This window comes from Littorina saxatilis, linkage group LG3, assembly GCF_037325665.1.
Source record: "Littorina saxatilis isolate snail1 linkage group LG3, US_GU_Lsax_2.0, whole genome shotgun sequence".
Classification (NCBI taxonomy): Eukaryota; Metazoa; Mollusca; class Gastropoda; order Littorinimorpha; family Littorinidae; genus Littorina; species Littorina saxatilis.
In genome coordinates, this window is record NC_090247.1 from 48,346,507 (window position 1) to 48,371,906 (window position 25,400).

General features: G+C 40.3%; 1 protein-coding gene and 1 long non-coding RNA gene across 2 annotated transcripts in view; one reads left to right on the plus strand and one right to left on the minus strand.

Moving 5' to 3' along the window:
* The window catches only part of LOC138962538 (uncharacterized), a 173,842-nt gene that overhangs the window by 139,347 nt on the left and 9,095 nt on the right, over window positions 1-25,400 (minus strand). The window lies entirely within an intron of this gene.
* On the plus strand, window positions 4-21,231 carry LOC138962528 (T-complex protein 1 subunit theta-like). Its single transcript, XM_070334368.1, has 15 exons — window positions 4-99; window positions 2,494-2,584; window positions 3,019-3,230; window positions 6,501-6,570; window positions 9,066-9,194; window positions 9,441-9,640; window positions 10,058-10,129; window positions 11,447-11,620; window positions 12,564-12,651; window positions 14,359-14,474; window positions 14,958-15,029; window positions 16,565-16,657; window positions 18,616-18,687; window positions 19,479-19,595; window positions 20,526-21,231. The coding sequence occupies exons 1-15, from the start codon at window positions 40-42 to the stop codon at window positions 20,589-20,591; spliced, it is 1,632 nt and encodes a 543-aa protein (XP_070190469.1). The 5' UTR covers window positions 4-39; the 3' UTR covers window positions 20,592-21,231.

The following is a 25,400-nucleotide window of genomic DNA, read 5'->3' on the forward strand; positions in this document are numbered from 1 at the left end:
CAGTCCGCGTTGCATGCTGGGTATCGACAGACAACAAACATGGCGATGCATGTACCACGCGCACCGGGCTTTGCCCAAATGCTGAAAGATGGAGCCAGGGTAATTATTACAACTGTCTAATTTTCAGAATTCGTCACATTGTCGGAATTTGTCGGAATAAATAACTGCTGTTTGTTATCAGTCATCATCGAAACAGGAAGCCGTAGATCCACAAAGGTATAATCTGCGATTCGGCAACCCACGTTGTCATGCCTCAACAAGATGGAAATCCAGAACATTCCTATTCCGGCCGGGCGAGGAAAAAACGTTTGGTTTAAGACTTTGGCTTCAAAAGCTAATTTGCAGTCAGTTCTTTTTGATTAAGATTAATCGATGAAGAAGTACTGATGTTTTATTCTTAAAATAGTCGAATATTACACTCAAATTACAGAATGAAAGTTGATACTACATTACTAGTTAAAGTGATACTGATAGTGATAGGAATTTGGTTTTTGTCTGCTACTGTTAGTGTTACTATTATTCCGGACTACTGGGAGTTACGGTTAGGAGTAATGCGTGTGTAGTGATCTTTCTACAGTTCTCTAACTTGTGTGTAAGAATTGATAAGAATACACATTTTCGGCAGAAATCAAAGGTGGGTAGGGTGATTGTATTTTGTACCAATATCTATACGACTATAGATCTGTGCTCATTCCCCCCCTAGAGCTGCTTCCTTCCTTCTGTAAACTGGAAGGGGTGTTTATTTTTCGGTAAACACCCAGCAACCAAAAAAAATAACCTCCCAGCAACAAGCCTGAATCCTCAATATCTCATGGTTTGAGAAGCTACACTTTGTGGGTACTACTTTTAGTTTTACTTTTAGCAACTGAAAAGTTCCCAATCATTTAATGCTCAAATGTACGAAGTATACATCTCTGGAGCAGACAACACAACCATACCGCATTTAAACTAACAACTACAGGCTTGAACAACCACAATCCAATATAAAATCCATGAGTTCAGCTGTTTTCTGAATCAAAATCTAACTTGTACAACGGAACCATCGGTGTTACGGTCTCGAGGCAAGTAACTTATACTTTGTGTAGAGTCTAGAGTTGTATCCCTTCCAGATTTTAACTCATCGGCAACTTCGACAAAAAGACTGCAAGCAATCTGTCGGTCAATTTACAATTACCAACTATATTTCATTTCATAAACAGAACACACTCAAGCAAATACACACATCTTTTGAATTTCAAGAAAATGAAGTGGTTCCTTATACGGTCTTGCCTCAGAAAACGGAACTTCATACAGTATTTGACGTTGGAACACAGGAGCAAACATTCGTCTGCTAATGAATATGACTGAAGAAAATTTCCTTAGGGATACCAAAACACGATAAGAACACAAAAGTATCAGCCTTTATCGCCTCAGCAGATAAATGGCATAACTGTGTACAGTAAAACCTGCATCTAGCGGACCCTTATTTCGGCGGACACCTTAGCATAACGGACAATTCAAGTGAGGACGGATGTATTTTACTCTCAAAAACACCTTAAAAGAGCGAACACCTCAAAGGCGCGGACGCGGACACCCTTTTTTGGTCCCGATTGGGTTCGTTACTTGTCAACAACGGACAAACCCTTGAAGCAGACAGCTTTTAGCAGACGCTGGTCCGCCATCTTGGTTCTGCAAATACAATCTCGCTGGCGATGTGAACGCGCGAGAAGCTTATTTTGTAAGCCAATGACAGCACTTGAAAGAAGTTGATTTTTGTATGGTGCACGCTCATTGGTCGATGCCGTGAACTCACAAACATTTCGGGTTTCTACTTTCTGTACTGTGGTGCATCTTCGTCTCATCCTTCGTCTTCGTCTCATCATGCCAAAACGACAAATTTTGACTTTAGAAGAGAGAGTCGATGTCATAAAGACCGTTCAAAAAGTTGCTGATGAGCTGAATTGCGGAAAAACTCAAATTTCCAACATAAAAGCTGATCGAACACAAATTCTCAGTCAGTGGGACTCCGGTGCCAGATCGACGGCAAAATGTGTTAAGAGAAGAAAAACAACCTATGATGAGTTGAACGAAGAACTCTTCGAGTGGTTTTCAACAGCTCCATCAAAGAATCTTCCAGTGAATGGCCCATTGCTTCAGATAAGAAACCGATTGCACTTCTCTCTCTCTCTCTCTCTCTCTCTCTCTCTCTCTCTCTCTCTCTCTCTCTCTCTCTCTCCTTTTCTTTGAACAAACAAAAACAAAAACTTGAGGGCTTCAAAACGTCTGAGTTTTAATAATCACTGTGTCAAAAAAGAATCAGTGACTTTGTTTTTTTTTCAAAAAAAATGTTGGTGCATTCATATAATATATTCCTAAGAAAGGACACCTTGCTACAAAGGACAGTGGCAAGGCTCCCTAAGAGCGTCCTTTGCTCGCAGGTTTTACTGTACTTGATTTTATTCGCAACCAAATGAACTGCTGTGAATAGATGTTGATTCTCATTTCATTCTTCAGCACTACAGTGGTCTGGAGGAAGCAGTGTATAAAAACATTGATGCCTGCAGGGAGCTTGCCCACACTACTCGCTCTGCCTATGGACCTCATGGTGAGACTTCTAGCTTAAAACCAGAGCAGTTTACATTGTGCGGGGCCCGTTAATTGAATTTCATTTGGAAGGAAACAGAAATGTTATGTTTGACAGTATGTTTTAAAAATAGTGGATATCATGGCGATGGGAGTTTTAAAATAGTTTTCCAAATCTGAAGTTTCAGCAGTTTTGTTTTTTTAGTGCCATAGTGGAGCCTCTTTTGCAGGCTTCACAAATTTCCAAAGGCAGACTAAGACTCTTACTGAGTAAGGCAACTGAATTTTCAGGGAATAAGAAGATATCTCACCCTTTCCCCACATACTTTTTCTTTATTTTACTGTTGGCTCATAACCAATATTAGTAATATTTAATAAATTAGTTCTTACTTACAGACTGTGTTTTGTATAATCATTCCCTCTGTCCTTCTCTGATGTTATTTTCAATGATTTTAGGTCAGAACAAGATGGTTATCAACCACTTGGAAAAGCTGTTCGTCACCAATGACGCAGCCACCATCCTGCGAGAACTGGAGGTGCAGCATCCAGCGGCCAAGATGCTGGTCCTTGCTGCACAGCAGCAGGAACAAGAGTGTGGTGATGGCACCAACTTTGTCCTTGTCTTTGCTGGCGCTCTGCTAGAAAATGCAGAAGAGCTACTGAGAATGGTGTGTTAATTGTATGGCAGTTAAATGTTGCCACTAGCTTTCCGCTTGGAGGAAATGACCTGAATTTCCCAGCAGTGGGATGACAAAGTATGAAATGAAATGTGAAGAATTTTTTTATGCTTTTGATGGCTTCAGGAGGGTACATAGAAAACAGCATTCAAACTAAAAGTTAAAGAACACTAATTGCAGGTTTGGTATGAAGAGATAATGTTTGTAATGCAGAGATGATCCTGCAATCAACAAGTGTAACTTGAGGGAGGTTGTGTGTATGTGTACCTGCTGTCCACCAGATCTTTTGATACAAGGAATATGACATGTATCACAGAAGATAGGCTCAAGTGTGAAATTTTGATCTGACATTATTTCGCACAATCAAACCTAGCAATAACTCAGGTGTCCACCTAATCCAATAAGTGTTTCACTTGGTAGCCTGTGCTAAAGCAACCCGTCCCCTGTCTCCTGGCAACCAAACTTAATTTCAGGATTGCTAGGTAGATGTCGGTCACATTCATCCATCCTTGTGTAGTCTTACACTTCTTACATTCAATAAAAGAGAGAAGTTTTGTTTTTCGGTCCTCTTGTCCCAGTCCCTCAAAGAAGTGATTGACCTGACATTATTTCTCAAAATCCAACTGAGCACATAACTCAGGTGTGCGCTTGGTCTCATGAGTCTCCCTCACGACCATCATTCAAAAGACTCGCCTGTTTAAATTGGTCATTGAGAATTACTGATACATAAGTATGAAGCACAAAATTGAAGCTGTTACTGTGGTTCTGATTTGTGAGGTGTAATTAGGCCTAAAAAAAAATAGGTGTGGTTACGGTAACCCGACCTACCCTATTTTTAGGGGCCGACCCTATAACTTTTTATCACATTTGTCAAAACAAAAAACAAAAAAAACAACAAAAAAACGAGTGCAGAAAACGCAATGAAAGCGAAAGCGCTCGAGTCGCACACTTATTTCCCTGTCAAGTAGGTTTAATTTGTACACATTAAAAAAAAAAGTGATTGCCTACTTTCCTACCCTATTTTTTTTGGCTATGTTACCTTAACCACACCTTTTTTTTGTTTTTTTTTGTTTGCCTTATGTGTGCCTGCTAAGTTTTTTTGTCAGCAAATGTTGTTTGGCTGTTTGCTTTCCTTGTTTATTTTTCTTAGTGCTTTACTCTTTTGTATTATTTTATGTGGTTGTTGGCTGTAAGATCTGAGCTTAGTACGCTTGCATTTTAGGTTGTTTGGGGGGGGGGGGGGGGGGAGGGGGCTCTGCACATCACTCAGGTGTTCACCTAATCCAATAAGTGTTTCACTTGGTAGCCTGTGCAAAAGCAACCTGTCTCCTGGCAACCAAATTTTATTTCAGGATTGCTAGGTAGATGTCGGTCACATTCATCCATTCTTATGTAGTCTTACACTTCTTATATTCAATAAAAGAGAGAAGTTTTGTTTTTCGGTCCTCTTGTCCCAGTCTCTCAAAGAAGTGATAGACCTGACATTATTCTTAAAATCAAACCTAGCACATAACTCAGGTGTCTACCTAATCCGATAAGTGTTTCACTTGGTAGCCTGTGCTAAAACAACCCGTCCCCTGTCTCCTGGCAACCAAACTTCATTTCAGGATTGCTAGGTAGATGTCGGTCACATTCATCCATCCTTGTGTAGTCTTACACTTCTTACATTCAATAAAAGAGAGAAGTTCTGTTTTTCGGTCCTCTTGTCCCAGTCTCTCAAACCTGACATTATTCTCAAAATCCAACTGAGCACATAACTCAGGTGTGCGCTTGGTCTCATGAGTGTATCACTTGGTAGCCTGTGCTAAAGTAACCCGTCCCCTGTCTCCTGGTAACCAGACTTTACTTCGGGATTGCTGGGTAGATGTTTGACACATTTATTTCAAGTTGTATTCCCCAGCTACTTTCACTGTAGCATTACCGAGAGTTTGCTCAGAAAGTGCATAACATTTTCCTAGGCTAATGAAGATCTTCAGATACAAAGGAATATGACAGAGTTCAGATGACCTTAAAAATTGTACATGTTTAAGAGAAAACTGCAGGTCTTGACTCTTCCCTCGGAATTCAAAGACAGACTCAAGTGTGAAATTTTGATCTGACATTATTTCCCACAGTCAAACCTAGCACATAACTCAGGTGTTCACCTAATCCAATAAGTGTTTCACTTGGTAGCCTGTGCTAAAGCAACCCGTCCCCTGTCTCCTGGCAACCAAACTTCATTTCAGGATTGCTAGGTAGATATCTGACACACTGGTTCCAAGCTCTATACTCCGGCTACTGTCACTGCAGCAGTACTAAAGGCTTGGTCTGAAAGAGCATCACATTTTCTTGGGATTATGAATTTGTTTTGGATATGGACATGATATAACATAGTTCAGATGTGGATTACAGAAATTGTGCACATGCTCTTAAAACAGTCTATGGAGAAGATACGTCTTCACACTGTTGAGCTGTGGTTAGTCTATTTTCAGTGTCCAAACACCACTAACATTTTTAGCAAATGGCAGTGTAGAGAAGGGGGAAGTTTCTCGTTGTTTTATTCCCTGGTCGGTTTTCTTCAGTGGTTATAGTTAATGGTAAACACATTGAACAAGACGTTCTTCTCTTCAAAGTAAAGAAGAGGAAATTGCATTTGCAGCACTTACCTTAGAATTCAATGATACATTTGCAGTACATGTACAAGATTTATGATCTGGCATCAAACATAGCACATAACTCAGGTGTGCACTTGGTCTCATTTGTGTGTCACTTGGTAGCCTGTGCCATATCAACCCGTCCTTTGTCTATTGGCAACCTGGCTTCTTTAAGGGATTGCTGTATGGATGATGGATATATTTCCATGTCATCAGGTCATTTGCAAAGCATGTAAATCTAAATGGTCCCCGTTAGTGTTAACATTTTCAGTTGTGAAGATGAAATATTCACATTAGTAGTCATTCTGCATCTTGCTTGGTAGAAGACGAGAAACTGACTATTATCCAGATTGCAGACTCGGAGTGTGCTGTACTGAAGTATGGGAAGTAAGGGACAGTTTTATCCTCGGTATATTCTCCCCACCCAAACTTTTAACTGGCTGATCCAGGTCAAATTTCAAGGTCAGAACTGGGTTGATAAGTAGGTATTTATCATTTTCTTTTGCTTTTATGGAGCAAGAGTAGCAGTTATATTTTCTCTTGTTCATATAATGTATTACAAAGGTGGGTCGAATGAGCATTTGCTCTTCTTGTTTATAAGACTGATGCATATTTCATTGTTTTCCAGGGTCTGTCGGTGACGGAGGTGATTGAGGGGTATGAAATGGCCCTGAAGCAAGCTCATGACATCCTGCCAAGTGAGTTGCCAACAATGTCAAGTTGTTTACCATTCATGTTGCAGGCATGAAAACTTCCTCTTTTGAGAGGAAATTACTCTTTTTACATTTAGTCAAGTTATGACTAAATGTTTTAACATGGACGGGGAATCGAGACGAGGGTTGTGGTGTATGTGTAGAGCGTTTTCGAGGAAACTACTGGACCGATTATTATGAAACTTCACATGAGATATCCTGGGTATACAGGGCTTGCCAAATTTAAAAATTTCTGTATTTCCCAGGGAAATGTAAATCCAATTTCTACATTTCCCCCCAAATATTTAGGTTTCCCGTACATTTCGAAAAAAATCACTTTTGCACTACAGTCACTACTCCCTCTTTTCGTTTTCACGAATCCGAACCTTTCTATTAACGACATTACAATCACACGACGCACTAAAAAACAAGACGATCACATAAAAATCCTTGCAAACGCGTCTCTTGCAAACAACACATGTGACCTCCTTCCGGATGTATAATTGTAAACAGCTCATTCATTGGCTAAATTCCAAGTACGGACCAATCAAATTTCGCGAATCAAAATACATTTTCGATTTGTCAGGAAGGGAAGCAACTCTCTTGTTTCACAGCAGACGACAAAACCAAAGACTCGGCAACGAAGCAGACATCGCAAATACTGTTTTCTTTTATCTGTGAATGGACAGGCTTTGCGGAACGTGTTTAAGGTAAACAAAAATCATCCAATGTGCATTTTGAGAGATACGATCAGACCTGGGAACCCATACGATTTCGCCGTATTTTGTACGCATGATTGTCGAGAATACGATCAGTACGGTCAGTGGAAAAAAAATACGACCAGAAACATTCCTAGACTACTTTTCTTCACAAGCCCATCTCGAAGCCGATCCAATATTTTGACACATGATTACAGTTTTTGTCAGTAAACATTGAAAAAAAGCATTTGTTTTAAATGTATAGGTAAACTTAATTAATGGTGTGACGGACGCGTGTGAGGCATGCTTTAATCATGGATGTTCATATGCTGTAAGGAGTACGCTCATTTTTCTGAAAATACACCAAGTTTGTTTGAGAATACTCTAAGTGCAAAACAGGGGTTCCCAGGTCTGTACGATTGTTGTCTTTCCCGCGGGAAAGCAACCTGGGGAATGTGTACTTCCCGGCCAATTTTTACCTTTCCCCGGGTTACGGGAAATGGGATTTGGCAAGCCCTGGTATAATATCCTCGGACCATTTTTTCTTTTTTACGATAATTTTATTTGATGACGTCATATCCTGCTTTTTGTGAAAGTTGAGGCAGCACTGTCACGTCCTCATTTTTTTGATTGAAATTTTAGTTACACTATCTTTGACAAAGTCCGGACTTTGGTATTGCATTTCAGCTTGGAGGCTTAAAAGTTAACTAATAAGTTTGGTCATTAAACATCTGAAAATTGTAATTAAATTGTTTTTTTTAAACGATCAAAACATAATTTCATTTTATTCTTCATTATTTGCTGATTCCAAAAACATATAAATATGTTATATTTGGATTAAAAACAAGTTCTGAAAATTAAAAACATGAAAAGTATGCTTAAAATTAAATTAACGAAATCGATTTAAAAACTATTTCATCTTATTCCTTGTCGGTTCCTGATTCCTAAAACATATAGATATGATAATGATATGTTTGGATTAAAAACAAGCTTGGAAAGTTAAAGAGAACAGAGATACAGAAAAGAGTGCTATCCTGCTCAGCGCAACCACTCCCGCGCTAGTCTGACTTGTCAATTTCACTACCTTTCCCACGAGCGGTGGACTGACGATGCTACGAGTATACGATCTTGGTGAAGAAATGCAGTGCTTCAGTTTAAGTTTCATTCTTTGAGTTCGATGTCGACAGCTTGACTAAATGTTGTAGTTTCGCCTTTCGCGACTTGTTTGATTTTACATTTCCTGTGTTTTTGTTTTAATTGTTTCTCTTTAAAAAATCTAAAGACCATTAATTTTATTTGTTTGGAAATATACAACTCTTTCTCGTTTCAGGGACAAGCTAACATGTACAAAAATACATTTTTCATTTGAGGTTATGAAAATCTAGAAAGGCTACATTCCATTTGGCTACAGAGAGCTAAGTTTGTACCCTGGCTTCCTGCTGGGGACATTTGCCCCTGGATGTTACTTTGCCTCCTGAGTGAGCGCCACACACAACACAACACCCAAACATCACTTTTTTCTTTAGTATTCAGCTGTCAATTGTGGTGTTCGGTGTGAAGCCAGAATGGGGATAAAATATCTGAGTGCTGCAGTGGTACCTACAATGAAAGGATACCTTTTGGACCAGCCAAGAGTGTGCTTATGCTGCAGGCGGCATGTCATGACAGGTATACTTTGGTCAGGATTAAAAAACAAGGGACAACAGAAGATTAAAGGGGCCTCACATTGCAGGTACCACAGTATAACACGGGGATCAATTGAGTTAGACCGTCTGACACGATGAATGCGTTTTCTTTGTGCAGAGCTGGTGATCGGTCAGGTGAAAAGTTTGCAGAACAAAGAGGAAGTCTGCACTGCCATACGCTCAGCAGTAATGAGTAAACAGTATGGTAATGAAGACTTCCTGGCCAATATCATCACAAACGCTTGTGGTGAGTGAAAGCTTTTTTTTTAGATGGCTGATGAGTGGGATTGAGGTGGAAGTTCGTAGCAGCAGTTTGCAAAGGCACTCATGGTTTGGGAAAAATTGGGAAATCAAATGTTTTCATTTCTAGTTTTATTTTAATGATGCTAGTTAATCCGTAGCAGTTCTGAAATCATGGTGAAAGAATACAGCTTTGTTGTACAGGACTATTTTGTGCAGGGAAAATGCACTGTTGCAAATCTGTCTCTTTCAGTGTCTGTCTTGCCTGCGAAGACCAACTTCAGCGTGGACAATGTGAGAGTGATCAAGATCTTGGGCTCAGGGTTGCTGCAGAGCGAGGTCATTCAGGGCATGATGTTCAAGCGTCAGGTGGAAGGGGACATCACCAAGGTGGAGAAAGCCAAGATCATCGTCTTTACCTGCCCCTTGGACTCCATGCAGACAGAAACCAAGGTGAGTCTGTGGGTGAGAGACTGACAAGACTACCAAAACAAGTCTGTGCAAGACTGTACTTGTTTGCTACCAGGTTGATGTAAAAATGTCGTATTTTGCTCTCTGGACGTCATACAATGTATCTTGCATGACATTGAACACAGGCTGGGATCAGCACATTTTGATGTACGACAAAGCAAGAAGAGTTTGCAACATAGCAGTTAGGGACAAGACATGAAGCCTGTGTAGACACATGTGTGGAGCAAGTGCTTCACATTCACAGTCACTTTTGTTGCCCATCCCTGACTTTTCAAGATGCTGCTGTTTTTAGTTGATAGCATTTGTAGTATAAACATGCAATAATTACACAGTGTGTTAAACTATACCATATTTCTGATAGGCTTTATTTCTACTGGGTACTGTTTTTATCATTTTCAGGGTACTGTTTTGATAAAGAATGCAGAGGAGCTGATGTCTTTTACCAAAGGAGAGGAAGATATGATGGAACAGGTCAGTATTACGTTCACATGTACTGTTTACAGCAGCATGAAGCAAGGTCATTGTGAATAGTCCCTGTTGCTGACAGTCTTTTTTCAGCTTGAGTAATAATCACATTTTGGTGATTGATAGGTCCCAACACTGAGCTGTTTGCTATCCTTAGAACAGATCTAAAAACAAGTCGCGTAAGGCGAAATTACTACATTTAATCAAGCTGTTGAACTCACGGAATGAAACTGAACGCACTGTAGTTTTTCACAAAGACAGTACAGCTTCGTCAATCCCCGTGAGAGGGAAATCGCTCACCTCCCACGTGCAAAACGCAGTGAAATTAACACGCCAGAATAGCGCGGTAGCGTATTGTGCTAAGCAGGAAAGCGCGCTTTTCTGTATTCTTGTTAACTTGCTGAGCTTGTTTTGAATACAACCTATCATATCTATATGTTTTTGGAATCAGAAAATGATAAAGAGTAAGATGAAATCATTTTTGGATCGATTTCTTTTTTATCGTAAGACTAATTAATCTATTTTCGTTAATTGTGATCACATTTTAAGAGTAAACATGACATATGTATATATTTTTAGATTCAGAATATGATGAAGAATACGATGCAATCAATTTTAAGTCTGTTTGCGAAAAATCGATTTTAATGACAACTTTAATGAGCAAACTCATTAATTTATTTTTAAGCCTCCAGGCTGAAATACAATACCAAAGTCCGGGCTTCGTCGAAGATTACTTTACCAAAATTTCAACCAATTTGGTTGAAAAATGAGAGCGTGACAGTGCCGCCTCAACTTTCACGAAAAGCCGGATATGACATCCAAAAAAAAAGGGAAAAAAACGTCTGGAGATACCATACTCAGGATCTCTCATGTCAAGTTTTATGAAGATCGGTCCAGTAGTTTTCTCTGAATCGCTCTACACACATACACCACGACCCTCGTCTCGATCCCCCCCTCTACGTTAAAACATTTAGTCAAAACTTGACTAAATGTAAAAAGTGTCCTGTATGAAATTCACGTTACTTTTTAGCCAGTGGCTTGTGCCGTGTTGTCTTTGTGTCAGGTAGTAGACCTGTACCGCCTATCGACTAATGCAAACACCCACCCTGCTTCAATGAGTTGAGAGTTGCTGTGTTTAATTCATGCAACATCAAAAAGGAAGGACTGCTATTTAAGTCGTTGTTGAGTTGAGGAGGAACAACAACGCTGTTTGGTTGTTGTTGCACTGTGGTAAAAATGTGTTTAAAACTATCGTATCTTGGTTAGTATTGTGAAGAACAAGTTCATTGCAGTTTGTCATTTTTTTTTCTTTCTTTCTTGCAGCAAATCAAGGGTATCACAGATGCTGGCGTGAAAGTCATTGTGACAGGAGGCAAAGTGGGTGACCTTGCACAGCACTATTGCAACAAGTACAAGATCATGGTCATCCGCTTGCTGTCCAAGTGGGATGTGAGAAGGCTTTGCAAATCCATTGGGGCAACACCACTCCCTAAGATTGTAAGCAAACATGTTTTTATTTTTGTTTGGTAGTTTTTGGCTCACGTAAGTGTAGCCTATGCGATCGTAACTTTGTCAGTCTGTGCGTGCGTATGTGCGTGCGTGCGTGTGTATGTCTGTGGTAGAAACTCTAACATTTGAAGACGTCACATTACATTGACGTCACATTATGACGTAAGAGGGTTAGACGTCACGCGAAGGAAGTACTGAAAGTCTCGGTCATTATTATTTTGAGCGGGCCGAGACTAGTCATGCTGACAGACAGATCTAGATCTAGTGTCTCGCTTTCTTGCACAGTTTCACCTATGCTCTTTCTCTGTGTGTGTGTGTGTGTGTATGTGTGACGGAGTGATTGAGTTTGTGTTACTGTTTGTCGATTTCTTACGTGAGCCTTGATGGCTTCGCCTCTTGTTATAATATGTGCAGACGTCTTAGTTTTGGTGTGATTCAGTATGTATTGTTTCCCTTGGATAAGATGACTAATTCAACATACATCCTGGTAAGTTAAGTCAGAAACCATATGGAAGTCACATGAATGGCATTTATGATTTATCCGACAACTGACCAGTACTTTTTGGTCAACTTGTTTTGAGGCATTAAGTTAAGCATTTTCAAATATGAGTTTCAGGTGCATGCAGGAGTACTTAGTTTCCTTTAGCCACATGAGTTGCAGTCATGTATTTCCAGATGATATGAAAAGTGTTCTTTCTGTAGCACTCTTTTCTTTTTAATTCTGTTCTGGTTGTGCTCTAGTCTAAGTATAGGTTTTATTCTCGTGATGTGTGTGGCATGTGTTTTTTCTATACATTAAACCCTTGTAACAATGACACCCCGTCGTGATATAACCTTCGTGGTTGAAAACGACGTTAAACACCAAATAAAGAAAGAAAGAAAGAACAATGACACATAGATTCTTATATTATTAACATCCTTGCTGTTTCAGACTACCCCAAGAACAGAAGAGTGCGGTCATTGTGATTTAGTCTATGTTGATGAAATCGGCGAAACACCAGTTGTGATCTTCAAACAAGGTAACTTTAAACCTATTGTACATTGTTCATGAAGTTCTGTTTGTTCTGTACTTGCTGTTGTTGTAATCTTATGTAGGTTTGTTTGTTTTTGAAATTAAATTCTTTGTTTTGTCAGTTCTATTTTGTGCAAAAAATACTTTTTGTTTTATGCTTGTGTGTTATAATTTTGATAGCAAGGAGATTTTGTCTTGCACCGTTCTGTATGGCTGCACATGTTTGGTTGTGAAAGTGATTGGGCACACTGTGTGAAGGTCTTGAGAGCCATTCAGGCAAGAGAATCTTCCGCCGTTTAAATCCGCCTTTTTGATGAGCCCCAGGGTCATTTCTGAGATCGGTGTAAATCCGTTGAGAAAATTGGGGGGGGGGGGGGGGGGTACTTTCATCCGCATAACAGCTTCCATCGGCGATAGTTTATTCTCAATTGGCGTATTCTTATTTTGACTGAATGTTGCTTGTATGAAATTTGCCGAGTAGAACCCGAGGATGATAAGAATGCTGTCGGAAACAGCCGAGCAAGTGGTTTTATGCTTGTTCCGGAATTTGCCGAAGATTTCCGAGCGCTTTCTTTGTTTTTACGGATCGTGCAGTTTCTAGACCATGCGCTTAGGAAGCTGACCGACTGGCAAAAGAAGGTGGACAGCTCCCACAGGATGAACAAGAAGTCACCTATGAAGAGGCCAAGACTATAGTCAAAGAGAAGCAGAAGAGAAGATGGCTCCACCAACACCCAGACTACAACAAAAAGGATGCCTACTACCTCCTACCCAGAGATGACCAAGTGGTCATTGTGAGACTGAGAACAGGCCATTGCAGACTCAAACATCACCTGTATACCAAATTCCACATTGGTGATTCTGCATCGTGCCCCTGTGGCACATCTCCAATGACAGTGCAACACTTCCTGCAGGACTGTCCAACACACCAAAACTTGCGAGCAGAGACCTGGCCTGCTGAAACACCGATGAGGGACAAACTCTATGGACCCATGGAGAGCCTCCGGCGTACTGCAGCCTTCATCAGGGCCTCCGGAGTTGCTGTCTGAGCGAACGACGAAGAAGAAGAAGAAGACCACGCGCCATTTTGGTCACCATTCATCGACGAAAAGCGATAAGGCCCTTGCGGCCGAAAATCGACTCAAGTGTGAAAAACAATGGAATTTTGGTTGGCTTGGGGAGAGAGTGAAGACTTCGATCTGGTTGACGGAAGGCAAAGTCTAAAGCGAACACACAGTGGAGCTCTCTGTTAACGATTTTGAACACATTGGTGAGAAATTACTGCAGCTTCAAGTGCACTGTTTTGTAAAGTTATGGTGTATCCTGGTGCACGTTTTAGGTGTGGAAAATGCCCAAACCCCTCAGCTTCAGGGGGCAATACCCCCTGACCCCCTGGCAGGGGCCCCCGCATTATTTTCCTCCTTTTTGATGATTTCCTGTTCCCATGCCTGAGCCATTCTCATTGACATTAATAGCTATTAAAGGCAATTTGAATTGGTTGAATAGTAGTGAAGATTCTCTGACACCAGACTTTGTTTGACATGTAGTATATTTTTGTACCATTCTGTATTTGCTGATGACTTTTGTATCCACAGGGATGTTATTTTCAGGAAGCAGATGGCCTCTGGGGAGTTTCAATAAGCTGCTTGAGCTGATGGTTGTTGGTGACACAAAGACCATTAAATGATTAAGTTCCTTTCATTTTGCTCCTCAGCCAAGGAGGAGAGCCCCATTGCCACTGTGGTTGTCCGCGGCTCCACCGACAACATCATGGACGACATTGAGCGAGCCCTGGATGATGGCGTCAACACCTTCAAGGCTCTCACCAAGGTCAGCAATTCACACTACTATAAAACGCTCATTTGACATTTTTTACAATATTTCGTGGTACATGTAGTTGGAGAAGATATATACATTTAGCTGTTTTTGATGCTTTTAGTGGTTTTCAAACAAAAGAGACCTCAAACTGGACACCAATGTTGTTTATGACATACTATCTTCAAATTTATATTGTGAGTAGAATTTTGTAGAACAGTCGTTTTTATACTGTAATTTGTGTGGGATGAAATCATCTCTTGCCAGGAGAAATTTAAGTTTGTGTTTTTAAGCAAGAAACACTCAGCCAGACACTTGAGTTGCTTCTTTGAGCCAGTTTTGTTGTGAGCAGTGTCATTTGTGTGAGCAAATTGGACAAACTGTTATGTACACGATCACATTTGAACAGAGTGGAGAGAAGGGTGATTAAAAAAAGAGTGAAGATGGTAAGTCGTACAGGAGACTGCCAAACTAAGACAGCATTGTTGTTTGTTTCAGGACGATCGCTTGGTGGCAGGGGCAGGAGCGACAGAGATAGAACTGGCCAAACAGATCACCAGCTATGGAGAGGTCAGTAGTAAAACCGTAGTTCAGGATAGCTCTCCTCAACATTCAATTGATTAATTTTCCATTTATTTTATTTCAATGTAATGCATTGTCAAAGATGATTGCAGTGATATACTGCACTTGAATAAACTGAAACAGTTATCCCCGAGTACGCTAGTACTAGGGTCCAGCAGACTTTAATTGTCTGTCTGTGTGTGTGTCTCGACTTAACAGCTTATTGCTGGGAAACTACTGGGCGCAGTTCGTTCAAAAGTTGATACACTAACTTGATAATAGGTCCGATTGATCGTATTAAAACTTCATAATGTTACCTGGGACCTAAATGCGAAATAAACCACAAAAAAACGACTTGGCGGTGGGAGGAATTCGCGGTGCAACAGCCAGCCAGGCAGTCTGATAGAACGGTGCAAGGTCTCGGCAAACCAAGACTATGCCATACTCGTAGCAAAGCCGCCGAATGGTACCGTAAACCAAGAATAGTGACGTAAGAAAATAGAATGTCGTCTTTTGATTTGGAACGTGACGTGTTTTAGAATGGAGATGTGGTAGTGTGTGTGTGTGTGTGTGTGAGAGAGAGAGAAGGAGTGAGGGAGAGAGTGTGTGTGTGTGTGTGTGTGTGTGTGAATGTCTGAAGAGTACTCGGGTCCAGCGCGAGCGTTTTTTATTCCATACATTAGGCACACGATCTTTTGAACAGTTTGTGTACATACACATACACAGTGACACAGACTGATGTGTTTTTTGACTCACATGCGAAGCAAAAGTGAGTATGTACTCACCCGAGTCGTCCGTCCGTCCGTCCGTCCGTCCGTCCGTCCGTCCGTCCGGAAAACTTTAACGTTGGATATTTCTTGGACACTATTCAGTCTATCAGTACCAAATTTGGCAAGATGGTGTATGATGACAAGGCCCCAAAAAACATACATAGCATCTTGACCTTGCTTCAAGGTCAAGGTTGCAGGGGCCATAAATGTTGCCTAAAAAACAGCTATTTTTCACATTTTTCCCATTTTCTCTGAAGTTTTTGAGATTCAATACCTCACCTATATATGATATATAGGGCAAAGTAAGCCCCATCTTTTGATACCAGTTTGGTTTACCTTGCTTCAAGGTCAAGGTCACAGGAGCTCTTCAAAGTTGGATTGTATACATATTTTGAAGTGACCTTGACCCTGAACTATGGAAGATAACTGTTTCAAACTTAAAAATTATGTGGGGCACATGTTATGCTTTCATCATGAGACACATTTGGTCACATATGATCAAGGTCAAGGTCACTTTGACCCTTATGAAATGTGACCAAAATAAGGTAGTGAACCACTAAAAGTGACCATATCTCATGGTAGAAAGAGCCAATAAGCACCATTGTACTTCCTATGTCTTGAATTAACAGCTTTGTGTTGCATGACCTTGGATGACCTTGACCTTGGGTCAAGGTCACGTGTATTTTGGTAGGAAAAATGTGTAAAGCATGTGAGTCGTATGGGCTTTGCCCTTCTTGTTCTCCCATATAAATGCATCGGATTTTTGTTTTACAGAGTTTACCAGGCCTTGAACAGTATGCAGTAAAGAAGTTTGCAGAGTCACTGGAAATGCTGCCTCGTGCACTAGCAGAGAACTCCGGCATGAAGGTGTGTGTTTGGCAGCTCTGTCGGCTACAATCCTGTGCATTTTGGTGTCAAGAATAACAATTATTTGAGAATGAGACAGTGTTAAAAAATTTTTTAAAAAAAGCTATGGTCCACCAAGTCAGAAGGAAAGAAATGTGCATGTATTTACAGCATTTTTTCTGTCTGCTCTCAGCATTTTTTTAAGTGAAGTGACAGAACAAACAGAATATCCATCAATCAATATCAATCAATCAATCAATATGAGGCTTATATCGCGCGTATTCCGTGGGTACGGTTGTAAGCGCAGGTATTTTTATTTAAAAAAAATTTTTTTAATGCAATCGCGCACATATTCAAGGCGCAGGGATTTATTTATGCCGTGTGAGATGGAATTTTTTTTACACAATACATAACGCATTCACATCGGCCAGCAGATCGCAGCCATTTCGGCGCATATCCTACTTTTCACTGCCTATTATTCCAAGTCACACGGGTATTTTGGTGGACATTTTTATCTATGCCTATACAATTTTGCCAGGAAAGACCCTTTTGTCAATCGGGGGATCTTTAACGTGCACACCCCAATGTAGTGTACACGAAGGGACCTCGGTTTTTCGTCTCATCCGAAAGACTAGCACTTGAACCCACCACCTAGGTTAGGAAAGGGGGGAGAAAATTGCTAACGCCCTGACCCAGGGTCGAACTTGCTTCCGAGTGCAAGTGCGTTACCACTCGGCCACCCAGTCCAATATGAGGCTTATATCGCGCGTATTCCGTGGGTACAGTTCTAAGCGCAGGATTTTATTTTTTTATTTTATGCAATTTATATCGCGCACATATTTAAGGCGCAGGGATTTATTTATGCCGTGTGAGATGGAATTTTTTTTACACAATACATCACGCATTCACATCGGCCAGCAGATCGCAGCCATTTCGGCGCATATCCTACTTTTCACGGCCTTTTATTCCAAGTTACACGGGTATTTTGGTGGACATTTTTTTATCTATGCCTATACAATTTTGCCAGGAAAGACCCTTTTGTCAATCAGGGGATCTTTAACGTGCACACCCCAATGTTTAAAAGTATGAATAATTCTTTAGAAACAGGGACATAAGCTTCCCCCCGCAGGTTTGGGGGAAGAATTTACCCGATGCTCCCCAGCATGTCGTAAGAGGCGACTAACGGATTCTGTTTCTCCTTTTACCCTTGTTAAGTGTTTCTTGTATAGAATATAGTCAATGTTTGTAAAGATTTTAGTCAAGCAGTATGTAAGATATGTTAAGTCCTTTGTACTGGAAACTTGCATTCTCCCAGTAAGGTCATATATTGTACTACGTTGCAAGCCCCTGGACAAATTTTTTGATTAGTGCTTTTGTGAACAAGAAACAATTAACAAGTGGCTCTATCCCATCTCCCCCCTTTCCCTGTCGCGATATAACCTTCAACGGTTGAAAACGACGTTAAACACCAAATAAAGAAAGGGGCATAAGCTTCTGTAAGGAGTAGCTTCCCCTATTCCCACTGCCCTAAGTAGGCAATCTGAAATCATTCATTCGGGTATTTATTTTGACAGATGCAATGTGCACAACGATTTGGTTTTTGTTTCGTTGTTGTTGCAATGTGCACAACAATTTGGTTTTTGTTTTGTTGTTTTTTGTTTCGGTCTGAGCGACCAAAAGTACAGTCATCAATTATTGGGATTGTGAGAGAAGAATATTCATTGTACATTGCGTCCACTTCAAGGATAGATGAAATAATCTAGAAATTGTATTTTCCTAGCGAGTTACTGGTTTCACAGAACACAGTGGTTTGAACACTGGTATTTAAGGCAAGGACATTTAAAGCAGGAATAAAGGAACCTGCGTGGATAGGAGTTGAGCAGTTTGGAGAGATGCAATGTGTTTACAGTTGTGTGGGGATAGCCGTCTCTGTGGCTTGTGTCAAGAAACACTTGACGCTATGTGTTTGTGATGTGCAGGCCACAGAAGTCCTGTCCAAGCTGTATGCAGCTCACCAGGAGGGCAAGAAGACATTCGGTGTTGACATAGAGGTGACCTCTCACGCATTCCTTTTCCAAGCAGCAAAGAAGTTTGCACTATAGTTTAATGACAATGGCTAATACACCGATTAACAGTTCCACGGCCATTTTGGAATTGTGCGTTCGCAGATTGCTTTTTTTAGTGTTTTTTCTACTTCCAGTTCTGTGGAATTTGTGCATGTGCATATCACTTTTGCAAGTAAGTTGCAGTGATTTGGACGCCGAAGAAAGTACACTTTTGTAGTGATATGCACAATTGGGACCCCCATTTCCGAAGTCTGTAACCTTCATTACTGCAACCAATTATTGGGCAAGTGCATATGCCACTGAAATGGATTGAACTTGAAGTTGACGCTAGAACTTCTCTATCACCATGATTTGCCGTGCAGACGGTGCAAAAGTTGCTCGTCGAAAACATCTCGACCAATCATAATCGCGTTAGGTATCACGTGGGTTTCCTTCTTTCTTTCATGTAGCGCTGGAACTGTTAACTGGTGTATACAGTGGTTTGTAGGCATTATTTAAATGAACTAGGAGCAATTAACCCCAGTTGTGCTTTTTTTTTTCTTTTCGATAAAAGCATGGAAAGTTGTGTAATGGAAAGATAGGAAAATAAGACAGTTATCATATTCTTAAAACGTAGATACTATGTGTTTACTGTATAGTCCGCTCAAGAAATGTTCGAATTGGGCAAACAAGATGTGGAGAAGTTACAAACATGAAAAGTGAAACTGTGATTGATCTATGATGCTTCAACAACCTTCCCAGGCCTGTTTGACTGACGTTTACTGCATCCGTTTCAGAACACTGGAGCTGTGATTGATGCCAAAGAAGCCAAGATCGTGGACCTCTACATCAGCAAGTACTGGGCCCTCAAGTTTGCCTCGTCTGCTGCCTGCACCGTTCTCAGGGTTGATCAGGTACCAATGTTGCTTCTCTTCTTCACTTGAAGGTTCTACAGATATGTTGCGATCAAATTGCAAAGGGGTTGCTTTTTAGTTCAGACATCTTTGTATTGTTACTAGATCAACAGTGCCCCCCGCGGGTTAGGGGGAAGAATTTACCCGATGCTCCCCAGCATGTCGTAAGAGGCGACTAACGGATTCTGTTTCTCCTTTTACCCTTGTTAAGTGTTTCTTGTATAGAATATAGGCAATGTTTGTAAAGATTTTAGTCAAGCAGTATGTAAGAAATGTTAAGTCCTTTGTACTGGAAACTTGCATTCTCCCAGTAAGGTCATATATTGTACTACGTTGCAAGCCCCTGGAGCAATTTTTTTATTAGTGCTTTTGTGAACAAGAAACAATTAACAAGTGGCTCTATCCCATCTCCCCCCCTTTCCCCGTCGCGATATAACCTTCGTGGTTGAAAACGTTGTTAAACACCAAATAAAGAAAGAAAGTAGATCAACAGTTGCAATAAGGGTGTTTTGATTGCAAGGTTGTTAACATTATTTCTGTGAAATGGGCTGAACAAGGTCCAGAGTCGTTGACATTTTTGTGAAGGCTGTGTGATCCATGTCAGTCTCACGCCCTGAACTTCTGCTGCCAACTGTCCAATGTTTTCCTTTTTCAAATCAATTACCAGAGGACCTATTTTGTTTTACCCTGTTTGCACTGGAGAGGCAATTCAAACTTGGTTTTATTGCAAAAGTTCAGTGAAGGCTCAAGGTTTTACACATGTATACGTCACTCACCTACCTGTAGTTATTAACTTTTACTCCTCGGTTATGTAGATCATGTTGTGTGTGTTTCAGTGGTTACTGCCACTCTCATACACTGTGGTCACATACATGGTTTGTCTCTATCCAATACACTGTAGTGACAGACATGTTGTGTCTTTGTTTTCAGATCATCATGGCTAAACCGGCAGGCGGACCGAAGGCCAAGCAGAATAAAGACTGGGATGAAGACTAGTCGCCGTGTTCTGAACGTTTCTCTTACGTCTACCGTCATGCAATCTGGTCTCATGCCATGCCGCTGCATTTCCGATCCATTTTGTCTGAGCTTGTGTGCGTGTGTGCTGGTTGAGTGTTTGGTCTTTGACGCGAACTTTGTACAAAATGACTGACATTCATTGTAAGCTGTGTACTTAAAACAGGTAACAGATTTTTACAGGAACTTATTGTTGTGATCAAGAAATTTGTGCCTCTCTTTGGTTTATAGTGCAGAAGTCCACAGCTAGGCAGTTTAGGAAAATTGTGGCATAAATACTGGGAAAGGCTGTTATTGAAAATGTTTCACTATAAATTCTGTATCATGAAAGTTTATTTATTAAATATTCTGGTTTTGGTTCTTTCTGTCTCTTTGTATACTGTTCGGCCAACTGATCAAAAACAGGTATCAAATATATTGTGCAGAGATGTGTTTGAATAAAGTTTACTTGAAGGTCAGAGTGATATTCCAGTGGAGTGGATGGTTTCATACATAAAGGTTTGCTCATTACTGAAGATTGAATGCTTTCTGTATTTCTTTTAAAAATATGTGATTTGTTTCTTTATGAATTTTTTTTAAGCTTATTTTTCAAATAAATTGCCCAACATTTTGGCCATCTTTACATCTGTGTTTGATACTTATCTATACTTATCTTGTTGTAAATACGTAATTGTGTACGGTACTGATAATTCTGATCCAAAGGAAAATCTTATACGTCTTCAATGTCTGACAATAACTGAATAAATAAGTGTGAACTTCTTGATGAATTTCATTTTCAGCTACTGCATGATCTTTTGAATCAATGAATATTGACAAAGTCTATCCTTGCTCGGAACATTTTACCAGCAACTCTGCCTGCCTAAAGCTAGTGCAACTGTTGGTTCGGAACAGGAAATGAAGAACATTTGAAAGCAACATTTCTTCCTGTGAAAATATTGCCGGTATCTCAAACATGTCCAGACTTTTACAATCATGGAATAAGGCCGTCCCTTCACTTTAACTCAACAAAAATCAGCACTGACTGCCTTCTACGTACACACACACACACAAAATGAAGAATTTCACAGTTCAGCGAAAACAATTACAGTCGAGACCGGATGTAAGAAAGTCGTCGGGACCCACTTTTTGTCTTTCATACATCCGGTCTTTACTAAATCCGGTTAACCGGATGTATGAAAATATTGTGGATTGACTTTCATACATCCGGCCACGCGTCTGTTACTTGATAAAAGTAGGGTTTTTTTCATATCATTTTTGCATTTATTTGTTTTTTTATGTTTAAATGTTTTGATACATCCTTGTTAGAAGAAAAGGTTTGTGAATAACAAGTGGAAAAGTGCATGTACTTACATACACTGACACAGTCAGGACAACCGATACTGAGAAAGAGCAACTGTTTGTGTAAGGAACTGTTCTGCTTTACATAAGGCCGTGCACTCAGTCTCCGCCCCCCCCCCCCCCCCCCCCCCCCGTCCCTCTGTGTGTGTGTGTGCGCGTACGTGCTCGCGCGCACGTGTGTGTGTGTGTGTGTGTGGCTCAACTGTATTGTGTGTGTTCCCTCCACAACCCTTTTGCGCTTTTGACAATGTTTTTGGGCGTGGAAGCTTTGTAATGACCGTTGGCGTAGCAAATAACATTTTCTGAGTTCTCTCTCTCTCCCCCCCCCTCTCTCTCTCTCTCTCTCCAAAACGCACACATTTATAACACACACACACACACGCGCGCGCACTGAATACAAACAAGTCGCGTAAGGCGAAATTACTACATTAGGTCAAGCTGTGGAACTCACAGAATGAAACTGAACGTAGTCCGCCGCTAGTGCTAAAGGCAGTGAAAATGACGAGCCTGTTTGGTGCGGTAGCGATTGCGCTGTGCTTCATTGCACGCTTTACTGTACCTCTCTTCGTTTTAACTTTCTGAGCGTGTTTTTAATCCAAACATATCATATCTATATGTTTTTGGAATCAGGAACCGACAAGGAATAAGATGAAATAGTTTTTAAAACGATTTCGGAAATTTAATTTTGATCATAATTTTTATATTTTTAATTTTCAGAGCTTGTTTTTAATCCAAATATAACATATGTATATGTTTTTGGAATCAGAAAATGACGACAAATAAGATGAAATTGTTTTTGGATCGTTTAATAAAAAAATAATTTTAATTACAAGTTTCCGATTTTTAATGACCAAACTCACTCATTCGTTTTTAAGCCACCAAGCTGAAATGCAATACCAAACGCCGGGCTTCGTCGAAGATTGCTTTGCCAAAATTTCAATCAATTTGATTGAAAAATGAGGGTGTGACAGTGCCGCCTCAACTTTTACAAAAAGCCGGATATGACGTCATCAAAGGTATTTATCGAAAAAATGAAAAAAAACGTCCGGGGATATCATACCCAGGAACTCTCATGTCAAATTTCACAAAGATCGGCCCAGTAGTTTAGTCTGAATCGCTCTACACACACACACACACAGACAGACACAGACACACACACACACACACACACACACACACACATACACCACGACCCTCGTCTCGATTCCCCCCTCTATGTTAAAAGTCGCGTAAGGCGAAAATACAACATTTAGTCAAGTAGCTGTCGAACTCACAGAATGAAACTGAACGCAATGCAACGCAGCAAGACCGTATACTCGTAGCATCGTCAGTCCACCGCGCACGGCAAAGGCAGTGAAATTGACAAGAAGAGCGGGGTAGTACTTGCGCTGAGAAGGATAGCAGGCTTTTCTTTACCTCTCTTCGTTTTAACTTTCTGAGCGTGTTTTTAATCCAAACATATCATATCTATATGTTTTTGGAATCAGGAACCGACAAGGAATAAGATGAAGGTGTTTTTAAATTAATTTGGACAATTTAATTTTGATAATAATTTTTATATTTTTAATTTTCAGAGCTTGTTTTTAATCAAAATATAACATATTTATATATTTTTGGAATCAGAAAAGGATAAAGAATAAGATGTACGTAAATTTGGATCGTTTTATTAAAAAAAATTTTTTTTAACAATTTTCAGAGTTTTAATGACCAAACTCACTCATTAGTTTTTAAGCCACCAAGCTGAAATGCAATACCAAACCCCGGCCTTCGTCGAAGATTACTTGACCAAAATTTCAACCAATTTGGTTGAAAAATGAGAGCGTGACAGTGCCGCCTCAACTTTCACGAAAAGCCGGATATGACGTCATCAAAGACATTTATCAAAAAAATGAAAAAAACGTATGGGGATTTCATACCCAGGAACTCTCATGTCAAATTTCATAAAGATCGGTCCAGTAGTTTAGTCTGAATCGCTCTACACACACACACACACACAGACACACACACACACACACACACACATACACCACGACACTCGTCTCGATTCCCCCCTCTACGTTAAAATATTTAGTCAACACTTGACTAAATATAAAAAGTGAGTTAAACTTAAAACCAGTTTAATGGATTAAAACAACAACAACAACAAACAAAAAACAAATCGCGTAAGGCGAAAATACAATATTTAGTCAAGTAGCTGTCGAACTCACAGAATGAAACTCAACGCAACGCAACGCAGCAAGACCGTATACTCGTAGCATCGTCACTCCACCGCCCGTGGCAAAGGCAGTGCACGTGGAATTGACAAGAAGAGCGGGGTATTCGTTGCGCTGAGAAGGATAGCACGCTTTTCTGTACCTCTCTTCGTTTTAACTTTCTGAGCGTGTTTTTAATCCAAACATATCATATCTATATATTTTTGGAATCAGGAACCGACAAGGAATAAGATGAAAGTGTTTTTAAATTGATTTCGAAAAAAAAATTTTGATAATAATTTTTATATATTTAATTTTCAGAGCTTGTTTTTAATCCGAATATAACATATTTATATGTTTTTGGAATCAGCAAATGATGGAGAATAAGATAAACGTAAATTTGGATCGTTTTATAAATTTTTATTTTTTTTTTACAATTTTCCGATTTTTAATGACCAAAGTCATTAATTAATTTTTAAGCCACCAAGCTGAAATGCAATACCGAACCCCGGGCTTCGTCGAAGAGTACTTGAGCAAAATTTCAACCAATTTGGTTGAAAAATGAGGGCGTGACAGTGCCGCCTCAACTTTCACGAAAAGCCGGATATGACGTCATCAAAGACATTTATCAAAAAAATGAAAAAAACGTTCGGGGATTTCATACCCAGGAACTCTCATGTCAAATTTCATAAAGATCGGTCCAGTAGTTTAGTCTGAATCGCTCTACACACACACACACACACACACACACACACGCACAGACAGACGCACATACACCACGACCCTCGTTTCGATTCCCCCTCGATGTTAAAATATTTAGTCAAAACTTGACTAAATATAAAAACCTGAGTCACACCCACGACCAATGCCTCTGGTTCTAATTGTACCAAAAAATGCCTTCCATTATTATGGCTCTTCAGTCCAGTCCAGCAGCGCTTTGTCCACAGACGGCAGCTGAGACCTCCGTGTCCGCTTGCTCGTCGTCACAGTATCGCCGCTTCTTGCCTGACGGCAAGATATTTGTTCTTGTCGAGTCTTTCATTATGTTCGACAGCGTTGGCAGGGGGACACCTAAATCAATGGCCATCTGTGTTCGGGATTTGTGTGGACTGTCCTCTACTGCCTTTATGATTTTAAGGCGCCCAGACAATGTCAACACTCTACGTTTGCCTGTAGCTTTCGCTTTGCGGTCCGCCATTTTGCAAATTCGAGTCGCTATGGAAGGGAAATTACTCTTACCACACTTTGGTGACTTGGGTCT

Bases quoted from the DNA above. Each gene is read 5' to 3' on its own strand.
- LOC138962528 (XM_070334368.1), top strand. From the start codon at position 40: ATGGCGATGCATGTACCACGCGCACCGGGCTTTGCCCAAATGCTGAAA. The intron at 2,585-3,018 runs GTGAGACTTCTA...CAATGATTTTAG, and splicing joins CTCTGCCTATGGACCTCATG to GTCAGAACAAGATGGTTATC. The intron at 3,231-6,500 runs GTGTGTTAATTG...ATTGTTTTCCAG, and splicing joins CAGAAGAGCTACTGAGAATG to GGTCTGTCGGTGACGGAGGT.